Source organism: Podarcis filfolensis (assembly GCF_964270895.1).
Source record: "Podarcis filfolensis genome assembly, chromosome: 3".
In the NCBI taxonomy this organism is placed as follows: Eukaryota; Metazoa; Chordata; class Lepidosauria; order Squamata; family Lacertidae; genus Podarcis; species Podarcis filfolensis.
In genome coordinates, this window is record NC_139606.1 from 39,207,273 (window position 1) to 39,229,069 (window position 21,797).

Here is a 21,797-nt window from a genome sequence, read left to right on the forward strand (position 1 = left end):
GGTGTTATCTTTTTATTTTCAGAACAGTAGCATCCATCACATCACACAGGAAGGGAGTGATTCTGTTGTGTATGTGTGATTCTGGAGGCAGAATGGAGGCAGCAAAAATCTATAAAGGGATTTGATGAGGACTGAATGTTACTTGCCTTAAACAAACACACTCCTACAAGAATTACTGTAAGGTAGGGTAGCCGTATTTTGAAAAGTGAAATTCTGGACACAAAAGTTGAGCCTTGGGGGGGGGGGCAAAGATGTTTTTAACCTATTTTCAAGAAAATTCACCAAAACCTATACTTCTGACAAGGGTTGCCACATGTCTGGATTTTCCTGGACATTATAGTGATTTCCACCCAGACGCACACCGATTCCAGTGGCCAAATCCCAGCAATTTCCAGGAAATTCCAGATGTATAGCAACCCTATGTAAGGAGTCAGAGCTCAGATTGATTGATGCAGATAAAATAGTGGCATCATCTGAGCAGAATCTCTGTGATAGGAAGAACTTCAAAGGCTGTTTGAAGGCACAGATCATGCAAAAGAATGCTGAGAGATAAGATATAGTCCTCTGATCATAACTGCTTTTAAAGATCTATTGGATAATTTCACAAGGGGTGCTGATTTAATGTTCTGCACAATCCTTTGTACGTTTATTCAGAACGTAGGAGTATGATTTCAATGGGTCTTACCAAATGAGGCTTAGTCCAAGGTAAGGCTGAAATCCTATACCTACCTAACTGGGAGTAAAACCTATTAAAAATCACCTGGATTTACTTCTAAGTAAATGCCTCAGATTACACTGCAAGAGTATTTAGGTTGTGCCCACTGTTACGTCATACTCTTTGAAATTAGTAGAGTGGGCTCATTGTGGACACCGTCCATTTGGTTTACTCTTAAGTAGAACTTAGTTGGATACAACCCTTTATTCACCCCCATCAATACTGGCATTCCGCCAGCTCTTGAAGAGATAATAATTTAAAACACATACCCTTTAAGACAGTTCACATTCTCAAAAGTAGATCTGGTAAAACTTACCGTAGTGTTACGAGGAACAACTGGGGTAGAAGAATGTTCTTTGCACACATTTGAAGAAGTATTTTTGGTCAAGCTTGCATTTGATTCTACCATGTCCACCAGGGCAACACTTAAATTGACACGAAGTGCATATAAGAGAAAGAATCCCAAGAAGGCCCAGACCGCTAAGCTGAGGCGAGCAGAGCAGCATATTGGCGCTAAAAGAAAAAGTGATGCGCATTAAAAAGCGTTAATGTAAAAAAAAAAACCCACAACTCTGGCTAGCAACTATCTTTAACTGAAACAAAGGCAGAAGGGCCAGAAGTCTTGGCTTTTCCCCCAGACTCATTCTCATATAAGCCAAAATGCAGACAATGGACTAATTGGGGGACACACCACCAAAACCATCCAGCGTGGACTGAGAATATTCAGTAGCCACAAAATGTTGAGTTGTCAGGTCACACCCACACTATACATTTACAGTATGTTGTTTTATGCCACTGTAACAATTATGGTTTGGCCCAAAGAATTCTGGGAACTCTAATTTGTTAAAGGTGCTGGGAATTGTTACGAGACTCCTATCCCCTCTCACAGAACTACAATTCTCAAGAGTTCACTGAGAAGCAGGATTGATCCATTGACTCCATGGTGTGGATGTGCTCTCTTGAAACTGTAGCCCAGGGATGGGAAAACATTTTGGCCGGGGTGGACGGCAGCTTGGTCAGCGCATTTCCCCCAGGTAAGTGTTGGTGAAGCAGCACCAAGCAAGATCAGACACTGCTCACCAGTTGATGGGCCAATCTGCTCTATGCAGGGGTCTGCTTCACCAGTGTGTTCTCTGCAGGGGATGTGCTGATGAAGCAGCCCCCAGCAAATTTGAACACCACCCATCAGGAGATGTCACCCACTGACAGGGAAATGGCCTTGTGGACCAAGGCTGGCCTGCACGTCACGAGGGTCTCCACCCATTTTAGACTTTAACTCCCATCAACCCCCCAAAACTGGAGGGCACAAATTTGGTAAAGGCTGATTTACAGTAATCATGGCTTATCTATTAATTCACAAGCAGGAGAGTATATGTTTATGTATTGTTCAATTATTTCAGTTAGAATAAACATGAACTTTAACCGTTTGCTAAAGGGATGTAATCTTTCATAAGATCACAGGGTTGATTTATTTATGTAGCCTTATTAGGCACTTCAAGCCTTTACCAAGAAACTCTAAGCTATTGGACACATCTGGTATGACAAAATGCGCCTGAGAAACAGAAGACGATATCCGTTTAAGTCATACTCAGAGTAGACCCACTGAAATCAATGACCTTAAATTACTAAAGTTATGGGTCTACTCTGAGTATGACTTAGTGGTGCATTACCCACAATAGTTTCTTAGCTCTGCTAAGGAATCTCAAATGACCAACCCCCAAAAGCTTGCAGGTATGGCCTGAAGGCGTTTCATAAGAAATTATGCTATATTTTTTGATAAATTGTGGTGAGCAAACCATATACGGAGCAGGACTGACTACCAGTGCCCCATTCTCAGCTGTTGTTAGATTCCAACTCCCATTAGTCCCAGCCAACATGGCCAACAACATCTAAAGGGCCACAGTTTCCATATCATAGTACAAAGGAATAAAAATAGTGGGGTAAAACGCTCAAGCAAATGACAAGAGAAGTGCGCTCAATACATGCTCACTCATGGATACAACATACATACAAACAAAGCAAAGTGTGCATTCTGGCAGCTACTCAAGAGTGCCCACTCCCCCAAATCCAACCCTAAAGGGGAAACAAAACTCACACCCCAGTATTATGTCCACATGTCTTAGCATATACTTTTCTGTCATGAAATACAAATAAACCACAACATGTTCACCAAAATCTCACTTTAAATATACAAAAAATATTACTCATATTTGCTTCGCTGCATGATTATTATACTATGGAAAAGATTGTGTGATTCTCTCCCCCCCCCCAAACATCTTTTTTAAAAAATATAACACGCCACAACACAACTTCAGATCCACAAGGCACAATATTAAATTCTTACCATTAACAGCCCCGGGAGCTACTTCTTTCACAACCAACCTTGTTTTCGAAGACATTTCCCTTTAATTTCCTAGTTACTGTTGTGCTGGATCATCGAAATGCTCCCATGATCTGAACGGAAAGCTCCTGCAACATTTTTAGTTTGAGGAAGTTGCCCTGAATATTTATTACTGCAAATGAGGCACAGTAGACATGGCATGGCAAGTTTATTATCTTGCTGTTCTAGTGCCCAACGTTAAACAGCAAAGGAGCCTTCACTGGTGTTAATAACATCCTTAGTCTTCTGCCTTTCTGCAAGACCACCTTAAGCTATTGTTGCTTTCACAAACCACTTCTGGCTTTCTTCCAGATCAACCTCTGCCTGGTAGATGTGGAATATCCTGTTCTGCAGCTCTGCTTCCCTCAGCAACCCGCCTTTTGCCATTCACGTCACATCACACTGCTCTCAGTCAATAGCCTCTCTCTAACCCCACTGCCACGTAAACACTAAATGCCAAATTCTGCATTTCAGCCATTGCCATTCGATTTCTTACTTAACTATACACACAGTATTTTTGAATTGAATGTTTAGCATCAAATTCATTTATTTACCTTTCTCAGCTGTTAGTGCAAGTTTACTACTTAGGAAACACCACTTTCAACCAACTTTTACTTGTTCCCTGTCCCCCAAGCAAATGAAATCAGGGCTGTACAGATGCAGAGTAGGGGAGAAGAATAGGAAATTGCTTGCTGCTGAGAAAACCACCTTGGTTTTTGGAGGGAGTCGGAATAGGTGTGCTGCTTTAATCTCTCACCATTAAAAAAAAACAGGTCTGGATGTACACTGTGACAAGTATTTGGGTCTTCGACATGATCTCTGACAACTTTTATCAAACATGGGGAAGTAAAACTGACAATGCTGTGCTGGGCAGGGAGCAACACACAACCTTAAATTTCAACATGATCAGCCATTGCCAGAAAGGACAGGACTGTAATCTTGCTTTTAATTGCCTTTTTAAACCCATGTTTTATGGAAGGATAAACGAACACTACTGTGACTGAGCTACATATGGTGGGATCACAGATCCTTATAATAATGGTTTTTAATTATTTATTTATACGGATAGCTTCCTTATCACTTTGCTACATTTTTTCTTCTGTGCTGTTTCCTTGTCTAATAACAGACTGTCCTGTTTAGGTGTTGTTGTTTCTTTAAAGGATATTTTATGCAATTGTATAACACTTATGCCACAAGTGCAAAAGGAAACCAATTTTAAGATTTCCAATGTGAACATCTAGTGCAAGTAGAAATGGACAAAGGCAGCTGACTGAAAGGGATTAAGAGCTATCTTGTTTGATTGGATCAAAGTCCAGCATTCTGTTTCCATCCAGATGTCTCTGGAAGCGCAGAAATAAGGCAGGAAGCCAGGTTAGGAACTACGTTGCAACCTGATCAATAAATCATACGAGTTTTAGTTAAATCATCAATCAACTCAATTTTGCAGAATTTCTGAAGCAATATTGTTTGCTTCACTTTTTTTAAAAAAGAATGCACATGTATTTCCTAGTAGGCATCAACTTGTAAGAAGCATCCAGCCCCCTTGTGTGAGAAAAGGAAGAATACCTCTTTTAACAAGATTTTATATGCATTTGTATTGAAAAGAATATATATTTAAATTTTGCTGCCCAATTAATTTTCAGTTTATTAAACATTTTAAACAGATCAATAAATTAAACAAAGCAGCCCTAGATATGGTCATTCTCTTGCATCTAGTAACTGGATGTATACTGTCTCTCAAGATGCTAGTTCATGTACCCGCATGTACTGTTTTCTAAGTTTAATCGTTAGGAACATGTCCTTCTCTTCAAATCAATGTAAATAGATCTATACAAACAGCACTTGCGCTAAGGTTCCAGGTGATTTTTCAGGATAAATACTGCTGGTCAGAAATGAATAAACACCAAGTGGAAGTTTAATCTATGGGACAGAGCTTTCGGCTTGGTTCCAGGGCCAATCCTGCCTCCTCAAAGAATGGACTGGGTGACTTTGAGTAAGTCATGAGCTCAGTTGGGCCAGCAGGAGAGACACAACGGCAGTATTTGCATGTCATGGTAGTTTGTTCCTGGCTTAGTGGTTTGAGCAAAACAAACCAAGGTCCCCAGTTTGTATGCAATGCTAAACCAAGGTTTGTGCTTTGTTCCCGCCATGGGCTGGTAGGAAGGAACCAAGCAGACACAGTTTGCTAAATACACCACTGGAGGAGGTGGGAATGAGCTCCACTAATTACCGTATTTTTCGCCCCATAGGATGCACCGGCCCATAGGACGCACCAAGTTTTTTGGGGGGGAAATAAAGAAAAAAAATTTATTTCCCCCCCCAGGCGCTTGTGGGGCCGGCAGCGGGGAGATGCACTGTGCCTCCCAGCTGTCCCCGGAGCTTGCGGGGCAGGCAGCGGGGAGAAGCGCTCTTCTCCCCGCCGCCCGCCTGCAGACCAGGTCTGGGGACAGCGGGAAGATGCGCTGCGCCTCCCAGCTGTCCCCGGAGCTTGCGGGGCAGGCAGCGGGGAGAAGCGCTCTTCTCCCCACCGCCCGCCTGCAGACCAGGTCCGGGGACAGTGGGAAGACGCGCTGCGCCTCCCAGCTGTCCCCAGAGCTTGCGGGGCAGGCAGCGGGGAGAAGAGCTCTTCTCCCCGCCGCCCATCTGCAGAACAGGTACGGGGACAGCGGGAAGACGCGCTGCGCCTCCCCACTGTCCCCGGAGCTTGCGGGGCAGGCAGCGGGGAGAAGAGCTCTTCTCCCTGCCGCCCGCCTGCAGACTAGGTCTGGGGACAGCGGGAAGACGTGCTGCGCCTCCCCACTGTCCCCGGAGCTTGCGGGGCTGGCGGCGGGGAGAAGCACGTGTCTCCCCGCCGTCAGCCTCCAAACCGCATCAGGAGACAGCGGGATGGCGGCGTTCCGCCTCCCCGCTGTCCCCCGACCTTGTGGGGCTGGCGCTGCGGCTCTCCTGGAGCCTGGAGAGTGAGAGGGGTCGGTGCACACCAACCCCTCTCGCTCTCCAGGCTTCAGCGAAAGCCTGCATTCGCCCCATAGGACGCACACACATTTCCCCTTCATTTTTGGAGGGGAAAAAGTGCGTCCTATAGGGCGAAAAATACGGTATATTTTTCAAGCAAAATGCAAGAGAGTTTATAGAAGACAGAACATTTATTACAATCTGATGTTTTATTATTTAATTATTTTTGTAAACTATTTTGATGCTTTACTTCAATCAAGAATAATGTAAATTTTGTGAAATAAATAAATATATATTTAAGCTGCTCCTTTTCCAAGACCACACTGAGGGGCTGTCCCAATAAACTTGTGAAGCAGGTTTGGCTGAGTGACAGCAAGTAGCCAAAGACCACCTAGGGAGCTTCAGGGAGGAGCAGGAATTTTAAGGCAAATCTCCCTACTCTAAGCACAACAAGGTTTACCTTGCCTGGGGCGGTTCACTCCAGCGAAGGTCCCTCTGTGGGCCAGATTGTGTGCGTGCCCGCGATTTCTGGCGTCTACGCAGATGCGATTTTCAGCACCTGCATCTGTGCAGATGTGGTTTTCGGCATCTGTGCATGCGCAGACGCGATTTTCGGTGCCGCGAAAGCAAGTCCCCATGCCGTGCTATGCCAGTTTAGCGCAGCGTGTGGGGACTCGCCGAGTGGGCGGCTCAGGGGCTGGTTAAACGACCCCCGTGGGCCGCTTGTGGCCCAAGGGCCTTAAGTTGCCGACCCCTGCTCTGGTATAACACACTGGCCCTGTAGTGAAATGCAACTATGTAGGTAAGGACTTGCCCAATACTTTGCAGCTGCACAGCTTATGTTCTCTCTTCCTCACCCCCCTTGGATGTGCCTGTTAAAATGTTTACACAACTTTTTTGCAAAGCGTTTACCTCCCCCTTTTCTTTGGATCAGAAACCAGTCCTAGCTTTTCAGGGGTTGCTTACATCATTGAAAAAAGCCCCCCCCCCCCAATTCATTAAGAGAGCTTTTAGTGCCCAGGGTAACAACACAATCTGATACACATCTACTCAGAAGTAAGTTCTATTGAGTTCACTGGGGCTTACTTCTGAGTAGATATGTATAGGACTATGCTCAGTCTAAAACAACTTGCAGCTTTCTTCCTCTTCACTTACCAAATATTTGCTCATATTCCTTGAGACACCACTTTGTCACCTCAACTATTGCACTGTCTTGTAATTGGGTCACAGTATTCAACCTAGCATGGTAGCATTTTAGTTTCTTCTGCTGATAATGAATAACATGCATCAATTAAATAAAATATGATAGATCAGACCAAGTATTTGCATGGTTTACATGGCTGCATTTCCCCCCTACTCACAGTAAATTGTGTATTTCGGCATTTTGGGGTTACAGAATTTTGGCTTTCCAATTTGCAGTAAATTAAATGCTCTGCAAATAGTCAAACCCTTCTCTTTTCCTTATTTACTATGGTTAAACCTGGAAATGATGCACATAGCAATATAAACATACTCACTGGAGTTTAAAGAGTCTCTTAGGCTCATGCAAGGTGCTTGTGTTAGCCTTGATTTTTAATTCCCCCCCCCTTTTAATTCCTTATTACAATTGACAGTTGAAACTCCCCTCAGTTTTGTCATACAGCATAAGAGGTAAACAATCCTCCATAGCAACTAGTCCCTAAGGTAAAGGGACCCCTGACCGCGCCACCCACGTCCCAAACTAGTCCCTACACAACACTTAACTGATATGCCAAGACATTTTGTTTTCTGGCCTGACCATTCTATTTCTAGCGATCTCTAGGATGCTCTGATAAGAGCAGCAACTTAGTAAAACAAAACAAGACTTATTGCCTTTTGTCTTGCAAGCCTTGCTCTAGTGTCAATCAGAACAAAATTCCTGCATTGATAGCATGCACACTATATAATCAGGGACCACACCAATACTTACAAACCAACAATGCTGAAAGACATCGCATGCAACAATTGCACATGTGTGGATGGTGCTCAATCCATTTATTTATTAAAAATATTTTTTCACCACCATTCAGTGGAGCTTTGCTGCACGGTTTAAGCATAAGGAAGCAACAACCAAACACATGTGTAGGATCATGACATTCTTGTATGTAACCATCCTGTTCATCAACACCTACAGAAAAGTTTCTCATGTGTGCAGACACATGTCTTCTATATGGGAAATCTATAACATGCAAGCGCTTGTATTTAAAACATGTTTCTTAAGAATGAAGACCCACTGACTTCAACTGCACTACTTCCTAGGCAGTGTACTTTACATACATGCTCCAGGCAGCAGTTATGTGCTTAACCGAGAGAAATTATTACAGCATCCTAACAGATTTAATGGAGCATAAATTTTGTAGATTAGATTCCATTTAGGGGAGGGTCAATAGCTATTCTTGCAGAAGGACTTGAGTTCAATCTCTGGCATCTCCAGCTTAAAAACTCAAGTAGCAGATATGAGAAGACCTACAACCTTGGATACAATACTGGGCAAAATGATATAATGCAGCTTCTTATGTTCGCATCAGATGCATTAAGCATTATCCTTATTTGGTACACACAAAAAGGAATAAGGGGGCAAATTGTAAACAGTGGACTCAACAGTTCACGACAACTACAGTGGTACCTCAGGTTACATACGCTTCAGGTTACAGACTCTGCTAACCCAGAAATAATACCTCGGGTTAAGAACTTTGCTTCAAGATAAGAACAGAAATCGCATGGCAGCGGTGTGGCAGGAGCGGGAGGCCCCATTAGCTAAAGTGGTGTTTCAGGTTAAGAACAGTTTCAGGTTAAGAACGGAGCTTCAGGGAGGAGCAGTATGTAACCAAATTAAGTACGTAACCAGAGGTACCACTGTAATGTATACATGATAAGCCTGCCCAATCATTCACAACAATCAGTCTGTAATTTCAAGATCTCTGCTCTGGGCTACTATCTGTAGTTGTTGTTGTAGTTGTTTTAAAAAAAGTTGTTAAACAACTTGATGTTTCATTATGTTTTTATATTTTGTGGAAGCTGCCCACAGTGACTAGGGCTACTCAGATATATGTATTATTACTACTACTGTGTGGTTGTAAATTGCCTTAACACTTCATAGACTCTTGAACCCACACTTTGAGGTTTCTCCCTCGACATCTGCGTATGCATGTGTGTAGCTGGCAAGTGAAGGCAACTGTTCACCCAAATGCAACGTAGCCCGCGAAAGTATAATAAACCCGCTAGCTTTCACGGTGCCACAAGACCTCTCCCCGCGTTTGCTGTCGCCGACCACCCCTCTGAAGCTGGTCGCCGTCGTCGATGGACTCGGTGATACTCATGGCGACAGACGGCAGTCCTGGGAAGTCAGGACTTCCTTCCGAATAAAGGGGGATAATGCTGCGTTTGCTAGCTACTGGCAAACCTGCACAGGACCGGGACTGTTAAGACACCTCTCCACAGGGTACTGGAGACGGTGGAGGCGCCCCCACAGAAATGTCCCTCTCCCGCCAACTCGCCTACACCCCACAGCTCCTCAAAGCGAGGGGAACTGGCTGCTGGAGACAAAAAGAGGGCGGGAGGATCACGACTGAGGTGTGCGCTGGGGGGCAAGCGGTCCCTCCAGCCGCTGCTCTCACCCGCCTTGCCAGTGGGCTGGGCTTCTCGCTGCAGGAGCGGGGTACGGTCCTCTTCTTCCTCCGCCTCTTCGGGTTCCGGGGTCTGCATGCTCCCCTTCAGGGCAAAAGCAAACGCGAAACCAGGGCTCCCAAGACGAACCCAGCCCGTCTGTCGGCGGCTTCCCACCAAAGTCAGCTGCCAGAAAAGCCTAGGCAAGCAGCAGGCACGTGACTTCGAGCCGGGCGGAAGTCCCGCCGCTACCATGATTCGGCGGCTCGGCGCCTATGGAACGGGTTTGTTTTCCTTCCCCCGCCCTCCTCCTCGGCCATCTTTGCTGCGGGCAGAAGCCTTTCTGCTGATTGGTTGCTGGGGTAAAAGGCGGCGGCTGAGGATGCCGCTGCCTAAGGCAGCCAATGGAAGGAAGCCCCTCCGGCGTCGCCCAAATCGCCGCTGGATTCCTCCCGGCGTTGACTCGTGATGTGCAGGCGGAAGAACAGGACTTTATCTCTGGGTAGCTTGCCGCAGATAAGCGAGGTTTTATGACTCCCCAATCATTTAATAATGGCAGCAATAAAATACCTTTCACCTAATTTTTCCTACTGAAATGAAGAAAGCGGGCGGGCGGTAAAGGTGACTGGGAGTGTGGAAGGACGGTGAGCTCAGATGCAAATGCCTGCGTTAAGAATTTGAGTGTACAGTATGTATATCGTTAGTAGCTGGGTCTGATTGGTGGATCTCCGGGTCCTACCAAAAAGCAATATAGACCCCTCAAGCCTAAGTTCTGCTCCCCTCCTTGCCGCTATACCTTGGTTTGTCGAAAGGAAAGGACTGAGGTCAGAGGGAAGTAAAATGCAACTTATGCTAAATGTGATAAGTACGCAAAAACGTAATTCCATATATTTTTATCATGCTACACGTTAAGGCTGTTAAGCTGCTGATTTCCAGATCTGAGGATTCCTGAACTAACAACTGTCAGTTCTGAAGGAAGGCAGGCAAGGACCCACAGCTCAGCCTGCTCACTGGCCAGGCCTGCACTTTCATTTGAACAACTCTAAATCTTTGCCTAGGTTGGAGTGAGACATCACTTGTTTTAATTTTTGGACTGCTCTTTTGTTTAAGTGTGGTAGATCACAGAAGTTGTATGTGCACATGTAAACAAATACCCATGAATCTCTGCTTTCCTGGCTTGGAGCAGCACACACACACAGAGACACAGCTGATGTTTTGTGCAAATCTGGTAGACTGATAAACTTATTAAAAAATAATAATTGTGTGTGCTTACAGTTAAACAGATACCAGTGTGCTTGCCCATAATGGCCTCAGTCAAGGCCAGCCCAACCATGAAGTGGTGTGAAGTAGCTACCTCAGGCAGCAGAAGCTCCCGAGGCAGCACCTTCATGGGCACCTCCTGGCACATCTCAGTTTGCCATACGTTAGGAAATTCCTGACATGTCCTGGTTTTTGGGTGTAAAAATCGGCAAAATGTCATGGAAAATCTGGATGTATGATGGAAAAAGTAGCACAAAACCTTTAAAATCACTATTTTGGGGGGAGGTTTCCCCCAAAAAGCTGAACAATTTTATATGGTTTCCTAAAAAAAGTTCATCAACTTTGCGGGTGTTAGGAATTTTGAAATATGGCAACCTGAAGTGTATCCCTCACATAGAGTTACAATTCCCAGCACCCTTAGCCTACTACAGAATTCTTTGAGGGGAAAAATGTATAGTATAGTGTGCACACAGAGATAATTAACTTACCAATTTCAAGGTGTTTGTGTTGTCACCCACACTGCCTTATCAATTGCCACTGCAACCATTTTGCTATTATCCAGGGGCAAAACTAGGTTTTATTTCACCCCGGTCAAAGACCCAGTTTGGTATGCACACACACACAGCCTCAACGGCACCCCTCTGGAGGCTTCAACCAGGGTAAAAAACCCAGCTGGCTGCCCCCCCTACAGCTCTGTATTATGTAATTCTCCCTGTCCTTTTTGCATTTTTATTATTTGACCTCTCCATTCCCCACTTCAACCATGTGTGTTGATCCCTTTCAATCTAGAATTACACTTCATGCATCTGATGCAGTGGACTGTAGTCCCTGAAGGCTTAGTCCTTACATGTGTTAGTCCTTAAGATGCCACAAAACTCTTTGTCATAATAGCACTGGTGGAGCCAATACAGTTTTCAGGAAGATCAGATAGGGTATTTCCCACAAAGGATGGAAAGCATCGCAAACCCTCACTACCTTCCCCTCTATAAAGGAACGCCCACAGCACCAGCAACCATGGCTTGAGAGGAAGCTTTGGATTGGGAAAGAAAGAGAGAGAGAGAGAGACTCTTCATATCTTCCTCCATTGTTCTCTGCAGAACTGGAGTGTAGCCCAGTCCAGTTAATGGCTGTTGGTAATTCGTTTAGAATGTCCCGTTCTGCTGGAATGCACAAAGGCCTTATTATCATCACAGAAAGAACAATGTGTGCAACATTTGAAATTGTTAGTAAAAGCTAGCATAGTGTAAGAGCTGGTGTGTTGGAGATAGCTGTGTTTCTATAATTGGTTTAATTCTTTTAATTTTGCTGTTGGCTTTTATTTGTTTGTGAACCACCTTGATATTTCTTCTTTAAATGACAGACAGTATAAAAATAAAAACGGTATTTTTTTAAAAAAATCTTTTAATAATACTAGTATTTACTGTGTGGCCTTGGGCCGGTCACTGTTGCTCAGACTAACTAACTCACAGTGTTGGTGTGAGAATCATATGAAATAATAAGGAATAAGGAATAAAACCATGTATGCCACCTTGAGCTCCTTGGAGGAAAGGTGGGATATAAATGTGATAAATAAATATTACTACTACTACTAGCCCTGCTCAGCCATGAAGCTGATGGAGCTGACCTTAGGACACTCCCTGTCTCTCAAATTAACCTACCTCACAGGTTTGGTTTATTATGAGGACAAAATCAGGAACTCCATAGTACTGATGATCCCAGGCCAAAGAGAACTTTCTGTAAGTGCTGATAGGATCAACACTTCCAGCAAGTCCCACTTATAGCAAGGCTTGCTGTAAATGCAGTTATCTTTTACATGACTTACTTGAATTCAAGCTGATAATGCAAATGGATTTTTTTTTTACTTTAGGTCACCTGATGTCACTGTGATATCAGGTGACTAACCTAGGTCTTGCGTAGCCCCTAACTCTTGCCACTATGTCACCCCTTCCAGTAACCTATTGCTACGGCTTTACCTCACCAGGCAAGCTGCTCCTGCACAAATATACTTATCATGAAATACAAAACATATTTTAGGTATTATACAGTGGTAATCAGAACAACCCACTAAAATCATTGCATGTGCTGATTGACTCACCAGTGACAGAATATCTATACTCTATTATCAACCCAACTGTACTTTTGTGAGTGGCCACTGCTAAATACGTAATTATCACCAATTCTGCTTTTCAGTTCCTTCTGAACTCACTTTTTACAATACTGCCCCTGCCCACAATAATCACATATATACATACTTGCAACTTCATGCATCTGATGAAGAAGATTGTAGTTCACGAAAGCTTTTGCCATAATAAATTTGTTAGTCTTTAAGGTGCCACAAGACTCTTTGTTGTTTTTGCTACAGAGACAAACATACCTCCTTCCCTGGAAATTGTTTTGTACAGCATTCTGGGCTGACAGCATCAAAGATTGGTATAAATTGCTACAGACAACTATACACAACAGCAGGATAGAGGATTAGGAAAATATCTAAGGGATGTGGAATTTAAAAGAAGGGGATCACACAGAGGATAGTGATTTCCTCGCTATGGTTAGTAAATATATGTCCAGAAATCACAATCTTGTTTGGTGGTTTGGCCATTAAGGATTTACAGTGGTCCCTTGGTTCTCGAACTTAATCCTTTCTGGGAGTCTGTTCGACTCCTGAAACTGAAAACCAAGACACGGCTTTGATTGGCTGCAGGAACTTCCTGCAATCAAGCAGAAGCCATGTCGGATGTTCAGCTTCCAAAAAACTTTAACAAACCGGAACACTTGCTGCCAGGTTTGCGATGTTCAGGAGTTGATTTGTTTGGGAGCCAAGCTGTTCAAAAACCAAGGTACATCTGTGATCTGATTAGCCAATCAAGGAAGAGACAAAAGTCATAAAAGTCATTGAGAGTGAATCCAGCAGAACAGCACACAAAATGAATGAATAAATGAAGCATATGATAAATCTGACTAAGTCAAAATGTGCTTACAATGTTGTTTCCAGTTGTCTGGAGTTATTATATCCATGCCAGATGCCTCAGGGTTTGTCATCATCACAGTTTTTGTTCTGCTAGCCCCTAGATCTCAAATGAAAAAGGAGACATCATAACATAACCTCATCCATTTCCTCATCTCTTTTGCATTTCTTTAGGACATTGTATTCAGATAGAGGTTGCCAAATCAAAACTTCGCATAGAATGAATGCCTTGAAGTTATAGTACCTGTTCTAGATCAAGGGAGGGCTACCTTTAGTCTTATTTGATCTACACTTTCTTTTATTTTTTTAGTGGCATCTCCATGGTCCACCAACCACCCTTCCCTGGTAGTACAAATACAATTGTTGTTGTTACTCAATTTGTTGCCCTTTCATAACACCCCAAACCAGCTGCCTCAGGCAGCTGCTTCACCCTGCCTTATGTATTTCTGACTGGTGGTGGTATAAATTTCATTTATTACATGTTGCATGTTTTGATTTAAATATGGGGTAATAATTGCTTCTTGTCTCAACTAGATGTGACATTGGAAAATCTGTGATCACATCTTTCACAGATTCCCTTGCTGGGATCAAATCAAGGCCATGATTCTGTGGGAGATTCCTCCAACTCTCTCTCTTGTGCTGGTTTCCTGATCTGAATTGCCACCATATGAGCACCTGAAGTAGTTTTGTATCTGTAGGAGAATTGAGTCTGAGAAAATTTACCAGGAGGAAATTGTTGACCTGTAAAGCCATGGTGCTATTCTAATTCAGGCCCCATCCCCAGCCACTTTTACCATGGGTGCGGGGACTGTGGAAGACCTGATTTCAGATCTCTCTCCACTGTTCTGTGTGTGGCTCTGAGTGGCAAACTTTCATTTATGCATCGCCACAGCTAGATACTTGAGCCTAGTGCACGTCTGATTCTTTCCAGCAGAGGGCTGTAGTTTCTCGGAAGAGAACAAAAGGAGCTAAGTAAGTAAAGGAGTTAAAATTAAATTACAGTACTTAGTCTGCACTATTTGATAAACAATAATAATAATCTCCTGCGCCAAGAGAAAATATTTGAAATACAAACTTCTGAACTATTAGCAATCCAACATTCAAGTCCTAAAGACATCACCTGAATATAAGTCCTAATTTCAACAACCTTTCCTTCCAGACAAATTTGCTTAAAAGACTGAGGTTCAATGGCTCAGAACTGCAATCATTCAGAGACCCTGAGATCATCCTCTGAGGTACCGGTAGTTCTTTGTGTGCCTCTTCCACAAGAGGTCGGAAACACAAAAACAGGCCTTTTCTGCAGTGGCTTCCCGTTTGTGGAATGCTCGCCCGAGGGAGGTTCAGCTGACGCCTTCATTATATACCTCTGGGCATTAGCCAAAAACTTTCCTCTTCCAGTCCTTCGGCTGATTAACATTAGCTGCCCTTTTAAATGTGTTGTGCGAGGGTGGATTATTGGTTTGTGTTTGTTTTTATTATGTACTTTGTGGTTTTTATATTGTAATATTTTGTTGTGAACTACCCTGAGATCTACAAATGAGGGCACCATACAAATTTAACAAATACAGTAATAGTAATAATACCTCATACCTCAATTTTGAAATGTTTCTGAAATTTACAGGAAATGTGTTTATGATTTGAGCTCCAGGCTCTCAACTTACGCAGATTTACATGGAACAAAGTTCCACTGAAATCCATAAAACTCATTGCCTAGTAAATGTATTTAGAATTGTGGGGCAAGTCAGTGGGAATACAGTGGAGTATATGGTTTACACATGGAGTATATCCACATTCCTACATCCTGACTCAGAAAGCATACCTTGAGCATCGGAGGAGACTTTTGCATGCAATGTCTTTGTGCTTTTGGAAATTATATGCATAAATTGGGTTGGGTGTAGATGCACATCGAGACATAAGGTTTCCAATGTAGTGCTCACTCATACTGAGCGTGTGGTGTGGGATGCACATTTTCAACTATCTTGTAATGCATATGGGAAGCTGCTTTGCGATCTGCTCCCTCATTGAAGAACAGAAGTTGAAAACACATTTGCAAAATGCAAATAACATTGATGCACTAATCAAGAGCCCTGTTTTCATGCTAGCTTCACCCATAACTTGCATGTCTTTAGCAGAAGCTGATAACAGGTTCTGCATGAGTACATTTGCATGTGCCCAGGGGCCTTGAGTAAATCAGAGACAGAAAGATATTGAGTGGAAAGAAGTGACCATTTTAAACAGCAGCAGTGGTTTGAATAAAGCAGGGATGGAATAACAATGTGAGGGGGAAAGTGCTGGTTTAAAACAATGATGGAAGTTTGAGTAGAGCGTAGGGATTGACCTGAGTGGAGAAAACTGGAAGTTTAAAACAAGGTTTCAGTAACGTGAGAAGGGAGTTTGGAAAGGCTATGTTGTGCGATTGGATGCTGTGAGCAAAGGGAACAGACTGAGATAACTTTGTAATGCATCATCCTCTGCTTTATCTTAGTGTGCCCAATTTGAACTGTTTGTCTTTCTTCTTTTCTGAGTCTGCTAGCAATCAGAATCTGTGTATGAGGGAAGCAGAGAGCCTGAGGGCATCGTGATTGGGCTGAGCTGCTATTCATACTGCCTGCAATAACAATCAGTTACTCACGCTGTTATAGCCCTAGGACAGTATGCCACCCCACTGTGGAGTTTGTTTTGTGACACCCTTCCCTCCAGATTAAGTTTATGGAGTTCATGTTACTAGTATTCTGAAAAATTGAAGTAAAAATGGCAAGAATACACCGGTGCTAATTTTCACGCGGCCCCTCTACATGTGTGAGCCCTGGGTCAGTTGCCCCAGCTACTCGCTCTTTAAAAAGTGTCTGATCTATGTATTTAAAAGCCCGAAGAAGAGGTTGTTGCAAGGCTCACACTAGATAAATGCCTCATACAAGATTGCGGAAGGAACTGTGGCATCCATTATCCATCTGGTAGGAGCTGGAAGTAGCAGGTAAGCTGCTAGAAGTTGTTCCCAGTCTGCAGAATAATTTTAACTGATACGCATTAAAAACCCCCCAAAATTTGTTACTCACAAAATATACCCGGAGAGGTGAAACATGTTTCAGTTTTGGTATACAAGTTCTACTGAAATCATGCAACTAGAAAAGTAATCCAGACATTATTTTGAAAATATTCTCTCTCTTCAGTCACAGTGGGTAAGCCTCCACATTATTTATTAACAGTATTTATAGGGCACCTTATAACATAATTCCCAAAGGTAACTAGAAATAAAGCAAACCAGAATGAAAACAAATTAATGTACAATACAGCATAAAAAAAACACAAGCCTCGAAGGGTACAACCTAAAGTTAAAAGATGTGGGAATATATATACATACAGTAAAGGTATTCATCTGACAGTTAAACAACACCAAAGTCAGTGGCCAGGCAAGCCCCTGTGGAGAGGGCATTAATAACTTATTAAAAGCGATGAGCTGGCACTTTTATGATGCGTAAAGTAAGCAGATGATTTGGGCAACCCACCTGTGACTGATGCATGTGCACATTGTGTGCCCAATACGACATGGGCTATGGAACCTAACTCTTGTTTGTTTTGATGGCTAGGCTGCCACGATGGTACATTGCAAAAAAGGGGGGGCACTGTGTAAATTTGGCCGGGGTGGGGGGTTGGCAAAATGGAGGGGATCCGTTAACAGGGCATGTAATCCAGAGCCTGAGGTAAGATTTAGAACAGCGCTTCTCTCTTTCTGCCTTCCCTGGCACATTCTGTACCCACAGACATCACCCTCTGCGAGGGAAACACCCTTCTCTCGCCTATCCAACCTGTGACTCAGCTGAGGCCGTCCTCGGATTTCTTTCCACTGAGCAACCCACCCACAGCTTCGCCCAACTCCTTCCCTCTAGTGCCTGCTTCACAAGGGTGTGGGCCTGTCTGAAACGGTCGCCCTCATAGCCCCCCACAAACGTTGCCCGAGGGAGCTCGCGGACAAAAAGACCCTACCCACCCACCGACCCACGCCTCACAAGCTGCCGCGGGGGTGGCGGCGGCTGCGGTGCGGCGATGCCCGCACGCGGCCTTGCTCCTGCCCCGCGGCGGCCGAGGGTGGGGATGCCCTGTGGGCGTGAAGGGCGGGCGGGGTGGAGCCAGACGCTCGGGGGAGAGAAGCTGCCGCCTCCGCTTTTCCACAAGGAGCGCCTTTCACTGCCCGAGCAAGGCGCCCTCCTCCCTGCCGCCGCCGCCGCCGCTGAAAGGATAGGCAAACGCTGCGCGGGGAAGGAGGAGAAGACGAGGGAGAAGGCGAAAGAGGCGCGAAGCGGCATCTTCAGGCAAAGCGGCCCATTCCCGCCGCAGGATGCTGCGGTTGCCGGACGCCGCTCCCGCGGCTCGCAGGGGCGCTCGGCTGCCCGCCGCCGTTGGGCTCACTTTGTGCCTCCTCTGGGCAACTTCGTGGGCCGAAGCTGCTGGGTAGGAACTGGAAGTGGGTGGGGAGAAGATGGACGGGGTGGGTGGGAAAGGCTTGCAGAAATAAGGGAAACGGTTAGTGCCCGCTCGCCTCCTCCTGCCCTGTCCTGCACAGAAGGCCAGATTTTGCACTCATGGGGATTTCAGAATCGGGAGCCGAGGCAAATCTTGCAAGAGTGCCGAGTGTCAGACTGCAGATCACCCACAGCCCAGTTGCACACTCAGTAGTTTTTTTTTTTGGGGGGGGGGTCAAACCACCTACTTTGCCCGCAGCTCCTCAGTTCATAATTGCGGGGGCAATTCTTATGGGGTCCATTGGGGCTTACTCCCAGGTAAGCTAGTATAGGATTCTAGCCTGTCACTACAAGAGCAGAAGATCACTTTGCCTGAATGCACTTTCTATGAAAACTGAAAGGATGCATGTGGAGTCAGGTCTGAGAAAGATGATGATTAGGGGGTTATTACACTATTTTACCTACCGGTGGGCGGGCAAAGTTTCTTATATTACCATACTTTCCCTTTCTTATATTACCATACTTTTTGAGCACAGTATTTTTTTCTCCTCCTATACTTGTGAGGCTTCCGGAGCTTTATTTAGCAGTAATTTTCCACCAGTTAGGACTTGTATTCTCCCCCCCGCCCCCACCTTGCAACTTGGCTGAATCCACATATGAATCAGGCCAGAGATTATTTAGGAAGCTGGCACATACGGAGTCAGACCATTGGCCCACCTAGTGCAGTATAGTCCATACTGACTGGCAGAGGATCTACAGAGTTTCAGATGGGACACACTACCTGGAGAAGTCAAAGATTGAATCAGGAACCATCTACATGCAAAGGAGAAGCTTTGCCACTGAGTTGCAGCCTTGATGTTGGAGTAGTGAAAGGAGTATCAGGCCATGAGTGTAATCTGTTTTGTCCCTTCTTTTAGGCCCACATACCTGTTGGCAGCTCTTAAGAGCATCAGGCCTGGAGCAAATTTGACTATTGGAGTAGCTATGCTGAAAAAGAGCCCACAAAAGGTTACAGTAAAAGCTGAAGTGGTCTATGCAAATAACACTGTACTACGTGGGGAAGCTGTCTTTAAAAGAGGTGAGATAACTTTATTGGCCTAAAAATAATGATGCATATTCTGTCTGTTGTACTTTTTGATTGCAAGAAAGCCCCGAGGGTGGCTATACAGAAGTAAGCACTCTGTTAAATGGGGTTTGCTTCCCAGCAAGTGGGTTTAGAATTTTAGCCTTAATAAGGGAATTTAAGACTATCATTGGTGAGCTGAATTCGGAACAGATATATTATCTGCTTTATGCAGAAGTTCCGCAGGGGGGAAATAAGTATGATGAGCTACATAGATTTAAATGTGAGATTATTTGCTGAACTGTGGTTTAAATGTACTGTATAACCATTCATGTGCTATGTTTACTTCACCTTTGACTGTGGTTGCCATTTCTCCCCTGAATCTGCCCCTCTGCCACCTCATTTTTAAAATGTAATCCTGAGTGAGATCATTTTTACACTGTTTCTGCTTTGGAGAGACCTATGTACTCATGAAAAGAGTTTTGTTTTAGTTTGTACTGTTTTACTGTTAAGAGAAAGAGCAGGTAGGAGCTCTTCCAATTCTGTCAAGGAAGCGGAAAATAGAGTTGAGGAGCTTGGTCATAAATGATTCAGAATTCACCTTTTTGATGTGGTACGGAGACTTCACTTCTGTTGGATCTACTTTGGTTTCCCCCCCTAGAATCTCAGGATTATATAGACTATCAGTCAGAGCCAGCTGCAAAATACACGTGATTATAATGGAAGAGCAAGATGCCTCTGAGCATATTCTGAGCCTCAAAAATAGTTTTTAGTACCAGAACTCAACTGAGTTCGCAGTCTGCACAGACATGCTCTGTGTTTATTCTGAGGTAGGAGCCCAGGAATGGTTGCTGTGTTTTTCAGGAGCATTTTTAAGAGCCCTGCAGGTCACTGGGTTAACATCACAAAACATCTGAAATGCTGCCATAGCATGCCTATTGCACTGTTCTTTTCTAAGTTTCTTTCAGTAGCATGATGTATATTTATCACATTTTGTTTTGTCATTGCTTCAGAAAGCTCAGGTTATCCCATTTTTATATTCACAATCTTTAAAGGACACATTTAAGGTTTAAAAAAACCCCTCTCTCAAAACAACTTACAAAAAAGTGCAACATGATACAGCTATGTAAATAAAATCAGTAAGAATAAAAAGTAATAATGCAATAACGTATCAGCCCCTAAAATGCTAAAATAAAGTACCTGACTACAACCAAATCAGTTAATAGAATAAAGTAGCTCTGGAAAACTCATTTGAAAGCTAATGAACCTTTAAGGCTTTCATGAGCATCTGAAGTGATGGAACTTGTTACGAGTGAATGTAGCAATGTGCCCCAGAGATGTTGGGCCATTGTAGAAAAGGCTCTCTCCCTGAAAAAAGCCAGTTCTGAAAGAAAATTACTATCCTTATAACAATCTTGAGGGATAGTGACTGCCCAAAGCGAACTAGTGAACTAAGCAAGGATTTCAACCCCATAGGCAGGATTCAGTTATTGAGCATTACCAGTGGAAGCTCATGCAAAGACTTTCATTAGTGTAACAGGACTTTCTCCCCTCTCCCACCACATGTGTCCTCTGCTCCTCCAATTGGCTCATGGGGGTAGTGTTGGGAGAACCTTTTCCCCAGGTCTCTCAAGTCAAAGTCTGGCGCTGTGTCAACAACACTTCAGTGTCTGTCTTCCACATATTTTTATTTATTTCATTTCATTTCATTTCCAAACCACCTTTCATCTGAAGGTCACACAGTGGTTTACAAAATAAAAACACATGAAATATATAAAAACACATACAATGGTACCTTGGTTTAAGAACAGCTTAGTTTATGAACAATTTGGATTAAGAATGCTGCAAACCCAGACGTACCATAGGTGTTTTGGTTTGTGAATTTTGCCTTGGAATAAGAACATGTTTCGCTTCCTATTGAGTGTGTTCCATTTTTAAATTGAGTCCCCCGCTGCTATGGGAAAGCAAGCCTTGGTTTAAGAACGGACTTCCAGAATGGATTAAGTTCGTAAACCAAGGTACCACTGTATATAGACTGGAGTGGGATAGCTGTGCTGCTGTTTCCCTTAAAAAGTGCACATTGGTGTGTTGTAGAGCATGAAAGGATGTCTTGTAAGCAAGAAAGGGTGAGTCTTACAGGTTATTTTTTCCTCAATAAATCCTGAACAAAATTGCACTTACAGTGCAATTCTATGCATGCTTACTGAGAAGGACACTAGGTTATGTCCAGTGGGCATTACTACCCATGGTTAGAGACATAAGCTGATGCTGGAGAGTGTAAATGCAAGAAGCAGCATAAAGCTAACAAAGTGGTGGGCATTTCTGAAAGGGAAAGTGGATGTCCACTTTTGTGTTGTTTAAGACTAGATAATGGC

At 43.9% G+C, this 21,797-nt stretch overlaps 2 protein-coding genes across 10 annotated transcripts in view; one reads left to right on the forward strand and one right to left on the reverse strand.

Moving 5' to 3' along the window:
• SLC17A5 (solute carrier family 17 member 5) overlaps positions 1 to 17,468 on the reverse strand; it is a 34,319-nt gene extending 16,851 nt beyond the window's left edge. The window contains exons 1-3 of one of the 7 annotated variants that reach the window (XM_083608144.1): positions 17,406 to 17,468; positions 13,913 to 13,999; positions 1,032 to 1,228 (exon numbers count right to left, since the gene is read on the reverse strand). In XM_083608144.1, the coding sequence (XP_083464270.1) occupies positions 1,032 to 1,228; positions 13,913 to 13,976 (261 nt within the window). In that variant the 5' untranslated portion in view covers positions 13,977 to 13,999; positions 17,406 to 17,468. Of the gene's footprint in view, positions 1 to 1,031; positions 1,229 to 3,059; positions 3,653 to 9,634; positions 9,945 to 13,912; positions 14,006 to 17,405 lie in introns of those variants that run through there. The other 6 variants (XM_083608143.1, XM_083608139.1, XM_083608140.1 and 3 more) reach the window with 6 other exon arrangements.
• A 51-nt stretch (positions 17,469 to 17,519) lies between these two features.
• The window catches only part of CD109 (CD109 molecule), a 65,018-nt gene continuing 60,740 nt past the window's right edge, over positions 17,520 to 21,797 (forward strand). Inside the window, exons 1-2 of one of the 3 annotated variants that reach the window (XM_083608102.1) lie at positions 17,520 to 17,600; positions 19,277 to 19,437. In XM_083608102.1, coding sequence (XP_083464228.1) covers positions 19,344 to 19,437 — 94 coding nt within the window. In that variant the 5' untranslated portion in view covers positions 17,520 to 17,600; positions 19,277 to 19,343. Of the gene's footprint in view, positions 17,601 to 17,789; positions 18,349 to 19,276; positions 19,438 to 21,797 lie in introns of those variants that run through there. The other 2 variants (XM_083608100.1, XM_083608101.1) reach the window with 2 other exon arrangements.